This window comes from Pinus tabuliformis, chromosome 9 (assembly GCF_031772625.1).
Source record: "Pinus tabuliformis cultivar Carrire ecotype Pingquan chromosome 9, CPIR1, whole genome shotgun sequence".
Classification (NCBI taxonomy): Eukaryota; Viridiplantae; Streptophyta; class Pinopsida; order Pinales; family Pinaceae; genus Pinus; species Pinus tabuliformis.
The window spans coordinates 1,610,584,342-1,610,595,862 of NC_142307.1; the positions used below are offsets into that span (position 1 = coordinate 1,610,584,342).

The window sequence follows — 11,521 nt, forward strand, 5'->3', positions numbered from 1 at the left end:
GCATTCTTACGTCAACTTTCAAATCACATTAGCATCCTACATTTATTCACATTAAAGTTGTATTGGAGGTCACCTGCATTTGTGTAGGTGACCTTACCCATCCCTTAAAATATATTAGGCAACCATTGCCCAGGTAAATCCAGTCAAGGAATTAAATTTTTTCGAAGAACGAACTGATGGAGACACATGCACGGCAATGCGATCTCCGAAATCTCTACAGTTATTGTCATTTCTCCGATCGAATCTCGTGGTGACTTTACACTGTTATAGTATCACAGTATCACTCCTTTTACTAAACTCTCCACCTGTAATGTGGTTGCTCGAATCATATCTCTGTTGGGCTCCATTTTTAAGGGATCGCATCATGATGTATATGTAAAGCCAAAAAGGACGTGGGATGGGTATCATTAATTACATCACTTCTGTTTTTTTTGAGAGGAGTTTGTTTATGAAATTTTAAGTAATTATTGATTGTAATTTTGTTTATAATAAATATAATTTTAAAATTTTATTAATTCATGAATTTCTCTTTGGTAAGTTACTAAGTTTTACTATTGCATTTTAATAAGTGTTTTATCTATAATTTTTTTTTTTAAATAGTATATGTTTTTCCTTTTCAATATTCTCTTTTTTTTCCTTTTATTTTTCTCTTTAAATGGTATATGTTTAAGCATTGATTGCCACATACAATATGCACACACAATCTTCTGTGATATATATACATAAACAGCAAAAGAAATACTCATCAGCATGACATCCCAAATATCGCCCTTACATCAAGGTGCCACACGCTTCCTTAACCCATCAAGAGATTGCTCTAGTTTCTCAATTAAGGATATCGGTGTTAAGGATGTCTTTGTGCTTTCTTCCTGTGAAGGTTTCAATATAGGCTCATGTTTTGTGGGCTGTTCAACATATTTCTCTACAGGGTTTTGTATTCCCCAATCCCAGGGAACGCCAGAACTACAAAAAAAAAATAGTCTTCAAAGCTCCCAGAACTTTTCCCAACTCCCATTGCAGCTCCCACTGAAAAAGTAACATTCCCATACAGTTCCGATGCTCCCGGGAGCGTGGGAACCATTGGAACGGGTTTCCCACCTCTCGGGAGCGGTTCCGATGTAACAAAGATTTTTTCCTCTTTAATATTCTTTAGAGTGTTGTTAGGTAAGGGATTTATCATCTTACAAAGGGAGCATCTCCATTGCGGGTCATGATCATCATCAATTTTCTCTAGGGATGGAGCAAGGTCATTTATACTAACAATTAGTTAAGAGTAATTTTTATCTCTGATTAGTTTCACTCAACAATGATGAGTCATTAAGTCATTTAATGATTTGAATATATGATTTGGAGTGATGCCATTTATAATGACAACTAGTTAAGAGGAGTCTTTATCATTGATTAGTTCCACCCAACAATGATGAATTATATAATGATTTGGAGTAATGTCATATGTAGTGATAACTAGCTAAGGATAACTATGATTCTTAATTATTTCAACCCAACGATGATGAATCATTGGGTCCTTTCACCATCTAGATATATGATTCTGTCACTCTTTTTTCCCTCAGAAGATTTTCCTTTCAAAAAAGTAGCAACCAAGTGTTTATGCTCAGCATATACACTACACCAAAAACGGATATGTTTGGAGTCTGATACTTGTATCTAGTTTCAATGATTCCACCCTATGCAAGTTTGAACAATTAAACTAGATAGAAAATCCCCTATCTTTAGGGCCAAGGTAGTAAACTTGTCCACACACATTAATGCAAGTTTGAACAACGACACTGGGTAGAAAATCCCATATCTTGCCAACGTAATAAACTGGTTCATTATTGAAAGCATTTGTCTATATGCAATTTTAGTTTTTATTTTTTACTTTAATTTAGTTATTAATTACTTTTTGCATAATAAACTTGTTCATCATTGAAAGCATTTGTCTATATGCAATTTTAGTTGGTTATTTTTTTACTTTAATTTAGCTATTAATTACTTTTTGCGTAATAGGCAGGTACTAAGCAGCAACACTGCATATTACACTTGTTTATTTTGTTATCATTAAATTGATAAATAATTTGGTCTCTCCTGTCCTCTACTTCTATAAAATACTTAGATTATTGACAAACTGGAAAAGCTATGGCTAGTTAAATCAATACAGTCTTGCTCTAGTTTTGCTTTGTATACGCAATTGTTCAAGAAAATCAGGTTGGGAGTGAGCTTATGTAATAGTTACCACCTCCGTTCTCGCCACCACTGAATTGTGTCAGTGGGCCTGTTTAGAGTTACTAGCTGACAAGTTTCTTAAATAAATTCTTTTCAAAATAAATCATAAGAGGAAAGGGTGATCTGAAATTCAAAAGCACTTTCTGGAATTTTACATGGAAAATGAAGTTAACAAAAACTGTTGGTCTATTTTACGTATGAAGTCTTAAACTGACAATTCTGTGTCCACTATTAGTCTATTACATATGCTTCAATCTCTTCTGCACATAGTTTTAAAAGTCAGACCGGTTTGACTCCGAAATGGTCATACTGGCCGAGTTGATAGGCCAAGGAGTCCAATTAGTGCATTTATTTTTCCACTAGTTTTTCGCTGTTGTGGCTCTTTGTATACCATGGATCTCTCCCCCTCTTTCTTTACTTTCTCTTGGCAGTAGAATGGAAACTATGTTGTGATCTTCTTTCGTATAAAAAAGTTTGGAAGACGACTGATTGCCTAACAGTTGACTTGGATCTTCTATGTAGGTGAGAGTGAAACTTCCACGGACACTGAAGTTGAGACGAATTTACCAGTTATACAGCCTCCTTTAAAAAGGCTCAGGCGAGGTCCACCACGTGCTAGTGCCCAAAGAAGAGCAAGATAAGAAGATGCAAAAAAAGGGCCAGCGATCTGGAGGCGTGTCTAATGCTGGACTTCTATCATCATTTTGTGAAGGACAAGAACGTCTGTAATATGATTTTGTATCCTAAAGTGGACATTCGGATCTTGTTGAGTCAATTTGCAGGTTGAGTCAACTTTTGTACCATTGTAAACAAGCTGAGCTGATTCGGGCAGCTATTGTATAAAGAAACTCGGCTAACCTTCTTAATGTAAAGATATAGCTTATCAGAGCGAGTTACATATCATTACTGAAAATGACGAGTATCTTTTTTCATTTTGGCATGGAGTTTTGACCTATACACTTTAAATTTGTGGCATGTATATTGGCTTGTATGCACTTTTAAATTGGCTCGTATATTGGTTCATTTATTGCACCAGTTATACATCCGAGTTAAAAAATAATATTTTTTTCTGTACTTATCGTGGCCCGTCACACCACTCGAGTTAAAGACTTTGATGTGACGAGGTACGACAGTTTTTAGCTTTAAAATTGAGAAGTTTTTCAAGCGTTTTATATCACATAATTGCGGAACTTCAGCTTTTATTTTGGCTTGATTTTTAGTGGAGGTTTTTACAGGTTTCGCAGTCTTATACGGATGTTGAATTCCTTCCTCTCTTGTATTTTTCCACTGCTTCGGGATTAATTGTGAATGTTATCTTAACTGTGCAGAGAGTGTTGCTTTGCTCGCAAAAGCTAGAAAGTTAGAAGCTGTAATGTTTCGAGTAAAATGTGTGCACAAGTATATAATATATCTAAATAGATGTATTGTATTCGGTTCTCTGTTTTTGTTTTCGTAAAAATGCTTAGTAACAGTTTATATAGTCAAATAAGTACATGGCCTTTTTTATAACCAGAAAAAGAACCATATGAGTGGCCACCACAAGCACCATAAAATTTGGCTTAAATTCTACAATAATTAGCAAAAGTGCAGAGACATGGATTAGATCTGAATTGGGTGGTGAATTGACCTCTTCATTCTTGGACGGCCTTCCATACCCTTTGTTTTGTGGCTCCATATTTCTATAAACTTCGTAGCCGTCATTCTATGGTCACCTCTTCATTCTCTAAGGTAGAGTAGGGAGCTTATTGTTTAATGGCCACGTTGAGGGTTTCATCTATTCTCAGCAGTCAGAAGTTGATGAAGGTTGAGGAATTCCCTTGATAACCCTGTTTTGTAATCAGGTTTCGAAGCGCATTATGTATCCATAACAGAGTATATGTGAGAGGAAGCCTTGGCAGATTGAGCGAATTAAAGTAGAGGAAATGTAAGTAGAGGCTTCATGAAAGAGAGTTTCAACTATGCTTATAAAGAAAAGCTCGAAACGAAGGACCTTGTGTATGTACATCCCCAATCTTGATACAGATGCTAGAACGCCTAGCCCATTCCATGCATCCATTCGTTCCACCGCGGCTATGATATTATCCGATGTGAAATGCCTTTGATGACTCTTGTTTATTAGAGATAAACGATCTTGGGCAGGATATGATTAGAGATTTACTAGACATTCCTTTGGTTGATGGCCTCCAATTGGTGACAATGGCTTCCAATGATTGTTCTTGACAACTTTTTGGTATACTTGCAGAAACTGTAGGTTGACATTTCCAAATTGCTTTTGTAGAATTCGGATGGGCACCTTTCAATCCAAGTGACTTGTCATCAACCATATCGAATGGAGTGTTGGTGAGCGCATTCAGAATTGAGGATTGGTCTCACAACGTCGTTTGAGCGTGGAAAAGTTTTTGCGGAACCATGTCAATGTTGCATGGGCACTTGTGTGAGTCTGAAAATTTATTTGGTAAGCATGATTCAGTTTTAAGGCCTTGAAACTTGGCTCACAATTGAGCCTCAACAGTGTAATAAGCCTCCCCATGTTTTGAGCGGTGCCTAGTTTAACCACACCCCAGGGTATTATACTGCTTCACTGAAGGGGCAATTTTTAAGGTGTTGACTCACTTGATCTAAGACTACAATTCGATTTTTTCTGATCATCGCACTTTGTATTCTAAACAATCCACGCATCGTCACCTCGTGGTGAAAGAATGAGATTGTTGAATTTTTTTTTATGCAAAGGAGATTTTTGTATTATCCTAACTTTTCAGGAGAAATAGGTAGGCAATAGGTTCAGAGATGCAATGCATTTTTGACAGATTATGCACAAACAAATTGTTGGATTTTTGTGGGGATTTCTTATGGTGAGAAACAAGGTATTACCAAGGTATTACGCTCTTCTAGTGTAGGCTCGTTTGAGGATTGTCTTATTTCCTACAAAATTGGATAGAGTAAATTAGCGTTTTAGAAAACAATTTTGCTTGAACTTGTTCAGTTGTATAACCTAACCTAATAAGGTTTAAGACGTATTTTTAATGTCTTTTCCTTGTAGAGGTATTTTTATTGCCCTCTTGAGCATAATCATATCAAAGTATTTGTGAGCAAGCTAGTGTGTTTATCAACTATCCAATGCCATAATCTTTACCATCTTGTCATTGTTTGTTGCATGGTTATTTGCCATGGTGATTACCATCTTGTCATTATTTGTTGCATGGATTTTGGCCACAGTGGTTAATGTTGAACATAATCCACAATAGAGCTTATAACAATGACTTTATGATAAGAGGTGTGAAACTCCCTTAACATTCTATGGTGGTAATTATGTTGGATAGTAGTACCGATCCTGTTCATATTATAATTGATAATGTTTTTCACAAGCTTAACTAGGGCATCCAATGAATATGAGGTTAAGGGTCAGAGAATACAAGCATAATATAATCATATATGGTGGAGGGGTTCTAATTGGAGGCGTTTTGAAGTCAAAGGATTTTGGGATTTCCAAACAAAGAGGGACGTGGAAAGTGAATCAACCCGCTAGTTAACACCATGAGAGAATGTCTTGGGGAGGCAACATAGGGTCTTTTATCATGTCTTGAGTTTACTACTTGTTATTGGATGATTTAGTTGAGGTTAAGGATATAGTAGCTTGAAAAGTTTGGAGACCTTTATTAGCTAATGAGGTTTTACAAACAAATTGAACTCAAGCATCATCGTCACTATTAAATTGAGGTGCTCACATCATTGTCATTGTTACATTATGGTCATCGCATATTGTTAAGCAATTGAGATCCCTGATCAACTTAGGATTGAGTTGGGTCAAGTTGGGCCATTAGAGGGTAATTCTTTATATGATGGTTTCAAGCTTGATATATTAAGCAAATTTGGTGGATAGCCTAAATTACTTGAGATGATTGGACAAATTGCTTTAAAGATGAGCATAGTCATATATCTTTTAGATTGCCTAAACCACATAAGTGTATAGAAATGTGGAAAAATTTGTCATTGATGTTAAAGGGTGAATGGGTCAGCATTTGTTTGATGTTTTTGCGTGCACAAATTAGTGAAATTGGATGTAAGGACCTTCTAGATTGGTAGTTCTTGTCATGCCATTTCATTTTATAGGTGGCATGCCTCGCGGGGCTTGTTGGTTGGAGAGATAAAGATATTTGAAGTTTGATGCGCCAAATGGATGGGTTTAGTACCAGTGTTTGCCCCAAAAGTTTATGGCCTTAGTACTTCATTGTTGCTCTAGAAGGTTTGAAAATGAAAATCAATTTGCTCCAAGTCCATTTGTCCAATTAGTCTTGAAAGAAGATTTCATAGAAGACAAAAAAAATCATTTCTAAAGAAGCCTAACCTGCCTTTGTTGGCAAGCCTAAGTGCAAATCCATATGTTGGCTCCAACATTTAGTTGTGACTTTTCATAAACAATTCCTTATTCTAAGTATAGGTTGGCCCTAATATAGGCCCCCCTCTGAATGTGTATATATGGTAGTTGCTGAGCATTAAGGGCAAGAATTCAAGCATCAATCTGAGGCATAAAAGCATCTTTTGATCATGTTAGATCCTTATACTACTACTGTAACCCCTTATTGTTATTAGTGCAACCCTCTTATTGTATTATTGTGCCCATATAGTCCCCATGTTGTTACTATTATGCTCCATAGAAGCCCACTATTGTTATTGTTGTGCCCCTACAATATTATTGTTATGTAGGCTCTGATTGTATTTGGACCCCTTAGACTCCTATATGTAAAAAGGAGGTCTTGTCATTTGTATCATCCAAGAATTGTTAATTTGTGTAATGTAAAGGAGGTTGCCCCCTCGAAGAGGCTTATTTCTAAGTAGTTGATCTATCTTTTCTATCTTTTTGTGAGCTGGTTACATAACAGATCATCGAGTTGGTTTGAGGCCTTGAGCTTGTTGAATATCCAAAGAGGAAGAAGGCAGAGTTGCTAAAGTGTTTGTGGATAATTGTTTCATCTTTTTGTGGGACCCTTGCTGAGCAAAATTTGAAGCTCTTGAGGCAACTCGTATGTGAGGTTTGTTTGAGATTTAAGGCCATTTTTCTAGGCAAACAGAGCTCTGATCGAAAGACTTTTTGGTCACAAAATTCAGCCTACAAGAGGCGTCATTTGAGGCTCTTTTCCGCCTCTATGGCAACAAATTCGGCCTCCTTGAGTCTCCATATGAGGCACATCTTGGCTTGTCCTAGGTTGATCTGAATCATATCCTAATTTTGAGACAGACCATCCGAAATTTTAGTGAGTCAAATCCGAAGTTTTGCTAAGGAAATCCAAGGTCTGTGGCAGAGTTAAATCTGAGGTGACAAAAGCTATTCCAAGAAATTGTTTTGAGGCTAATCTGAAGTTTCCTTTGTGGTTGATTTGAGCTTCTCATTAGGGGCAGTTTGAGGCACTTTCTTGATCTGGCCAGAGACATGTTTGAGATGTGTTGAAGATCTATATGAGGCATGATTGGAGGCCTATGTTCACCTTCTTTGATGTTGTTCCTAGTCCATTTATGAAGAAGATTGAACTTTGTTTTGGAGCACATCTTGAAGAAACTTGTTAGCCTGGTTGAGGAGCTAGTTGAGGAGATTTGAATGAAGCATTAAAGGTATGATCAATAATCCTTTTTAGATTGTATGTTTTGAGGATTACTACAAGTCAGAGGTACAATAACAAAAATATCAATGTTCAAGGAGTAGACCTGAAGTAGGATATAGTAGAGGCAACAATGTTTATGAGTTATTGTATTTGGGTCATTTTCCTTGGTGAGCTATTGAGGGTGGTAGGGTGGTGCTAGGTAAGGAAGTTGTAGCTTCATACAAGAGGTTGTCACCTCCTTTTAGTTGACGTTAGTAAACCTGGGTTTGTATACCTTCAAGTTGTAGCTGGTAAATTTGGAAGTTGTAACTTCCCTTGTAATATAAATAAGTTGTTTATATATATCTTGTGTTCCTTTGATGTGATGTTATTGGTTAAAGCTTTTGATACTAAATTGTAAGAAAAATTGAGACGTTGATTCACTCCCCCTTAGTATTGCTAACAAAAAACCTCTTGAGTGGTTAGAGTAAAGAATTGTTAGTTTAGATAATAAAACTATCTAAATGTTTAGAAATACACTTTTAAAGAAAATGACTGGATCTAAACATGTCAAATATAAAATATCCCCAAGAAGGACTATAGGTAGGGCAAGAAACTCACAATCAAGGTGAGTAATCTCATTAATTAAAAAATAAAACATCAATGAAAAATCTTTTATGACACTTGCAATTTGGGGTGATGTGGGAATCAATTTCCTCACACACAAACACTCTAATGAAACTTGAAAAAAATCTTTCTAGATTGCCTTCCTCTCAATTAGGAAGATAATTCCAAGTTTGGTGACATTTAGTTAGAGGTTAACTTGAAAGAGAGGTGTTGATTTCCTCTTGCACTTGATCTCATTTTCATAGCTTCACAATACAAGCTTTGGTATAACACTTCTTTTCAAAAGAAAACCTTTGCTAGGAAACTTGTAAGTACCTTTTTGCATTTTGTGGATGGTATCTATAGTAGACTTGTCAATGCACCTCTTGAGTTAGGTGGGGACAATGAGTGGGGTAGGCAATGGACATAGCCGACATGGAGGATTGACCTTATGCATGAAGCTTGAAGCATTCAAGTAGTTAAGCTAGCCCATTGTAGTAACATGGCATCTTATGTTAAAAAACTACATTCAATGGCTTGACTTGTGTAGGGACCATGTATCCTAGAGACTATTCTTGGCTAGGGAATAAATGCCTAGGGATCAATATGATAGATTATCTTGTAAAGAATATTGTTTGGAAGTAGAATTAATTGGTAATATGTCTTAAACTCCCGAAACTCCTTTTTATGGATTCAATAGGCCAATCGTCAATTTTACAGACTGAATACTTTTTAAAGGAATGGCATAAGATATTAAGCAATATAATTTATTTTCTTGGGCAGTGAAAAATCCAAGGAATTAAACTAGAGAAATGGTGTTAATGCCCGCAGGTTTTATGAAATGGTAGATATGTCTTTTCAAGCCTTGAAACTATACTACTTTAATGAACAAAAAATTTATAGGTGTACTCAAAACACATTGGATCTCATACAAATCCGTAAATTTTGTATAAATTCAAGCATACTCTATTCTAGAGACCCCCTGTACATTTTTCTAGATTTTATAATTTGTGTCAGATTCTTAAGAACATAAACTGGAAGAAAAACAATATGATTGAAACAACACACACATACAAATAGATTGTAAATAGTCTAGAATCTGGAATTTTATTGATAATCTTCAAAGTGGTTCCAGTACATCCCAGTGAAATATGCCAATTTTTTTTGAAACTTCCAAACCCTTGTTTCGAGTTCCATTCTTCTTTTTAAACACAACGAGATTACAACTGCAACAATTAATTATGGTAACTGTCAAACTAATTGTAATTGAAACCTAAAAATAACATCGTAAATCCTGTAATAATTAACATCAAAAACTTTAATCCTTGGTATTTTTGAGCAAGCCATGAAGTCTTTGTGAATTTGTCTGAAACATATTTCTCGTTAACTTGTTGCATTGTTCTTCATTCACAAGTAAACTATGCTTTTTCTTTCCCTTTGTTTGCTTACCGAGTGATGTGTGATTGCCACGTTGTCTGTCCAGTTCAGATGACATGTCAGCCTTCAGTGTTCTTCAACTTTATGTGTTTGTTGTGGCTACTTGGTTTGTCTTTGAGATCCTTTGCTACGTCACATGGCTAGGCCGATGACAAAATTTCTTGAGTCCTCCCGTGGTAGTGCAGACCCCCCCCCAATGGCTTTGGGTTTCAGAGTAGGGGGCTCCACATTAAATTTGGGTGATCTTCGATGGGCCGGATTTTATTACCACCCACTGCAACCTCCCTCTCTCTACTGAACTTCGACATTGGGGGGGGGGACGGGGTGAGGATCTATGCTTGTTTCTCCACCATCAAATTAAGCACTCTGTAGATCAACAATAGCGCTAAAGCTTAAGTTGCACACCTTCACCTCATGCTTGGAGTCTTCGTAGTAACATCTGCACTAAAAAATATATGTTGGAAATCTTGAAACATGTTGGTATATATAGTGGTGTGATGTTAAATCTTCAATCTTAAATGAAATGCTTGAGGTACTACCCATTAATAGGTAGATTTGGATATCTGCGTTCAAGAATTTGTAGAATGAATGTATTATTGCCTTGAATTATTGCAATATTAAATCACTCAAACTATAGATGGTCAAACTTCCCATGTTTGTTTTTGTCTTCTCTTCTACTATTTTATTTGAGAAACAAGTCACTAGGTACGAAATCCATGTCCCTTGCTCTTTGAAAAAAATTTGTTTAAAATTTTCCTGATTTTTTTGCAATTTTTCTTTAACTTGTTCTTTGTTTTCTTACAATTCTACACCATCAAATTAAGCGCTCCGTAGATCAACAATAGCGCTAAAGCTTAAGTTGCATGCCTTCACCTCATGGTTGGAGTCTTTATAGTAACATCTACACTAAAAATATATATGTTGGAAATCTTGAAACATGTTGGTATATACAATGGTGCGATGTTAAATCTTCAATGCTAAATGAAATGCTTGAGGTACTACCCATTAACAGGGAGATCTAGATATATGCCTTCAAGAATTTGTAGAATGAATGTATTATTGCCTTGAATTATTGCAATATTAAATCACTCAAACTACAAATAGTCAAACTTCCCATGTTTTCCTGTGTCTTCTCTTCTGCTATTTTATTTGAGAAACAAGTCACTGGGTACAAAATCCCTGTTGCTTGCTCTTAGATAAAAAAATTGTTTAAAATTTCCCTGATTTTTTTGCAATTTTTCTTTAACTTGTTTTTTGTTTTCTTACAATTCTACCAATTGGTTGTGTTTTAAAATGTAACTAGTTTTTGTCTTCATAATTGTCATTGTACTCATGTCATTATGTATATCTTATGTATCAAGCAAAAGAAGAAAGAAAAATATTATTTTCAAGCACGGGTTTCATGTTTCTCGTGATTGGTCAACTAGGTTAATGTTCTTCATGTTTCTAGGGTTTGTCATGTCATAAAAATAGTTGTCATGAGTCAAGAGAGTCATTATAAATTGTGTAATACCCTATTGGGCAAGTTGTAATATGTAAAAGAGTTTATTTTTTTATCTAGAAAGTCAAGAAGACCTCCAAAACCAAGTCGGCCTTGCCATAGTGAAGTTGGCCTATAAGAGGCCTATTAAACTCCTCAAGGAGACTATAAATAAGAGGGACTTCAACTCATTTGGATC

At 35.8% G+C, this 11,521-nt stretch overlaps 1 protein-coding gene across 5 annotated transcripts in view; it reads left to right on the forward strand.

The window, feature by feature from the left end:
* Positions 1-3,178, forward strand: part of LOC149154946 (uncharacterized) — a 91,238-nt gene extending 88,060 nt beyond the window's left edge. For all 5 annotated transcript variants that reach the window (XM_089441548.1, XM_089441550.1, XM_089441551.1 and 2 more), the window contains exon 16: positions 2,746-3,178. In XM_089441548.1, coding sequence (XP_089297674.1) covers positions 2,746-2,864 — 119 coding nt within the window. In that variant the 3' untranslated portion in view covers positions 2,865-3,178. The remainder of the gene's footprint in view (positions 1-2,745) is intronic.
* Positions 3,179-11,521: the final 8,343 nt, after the last annotated feature.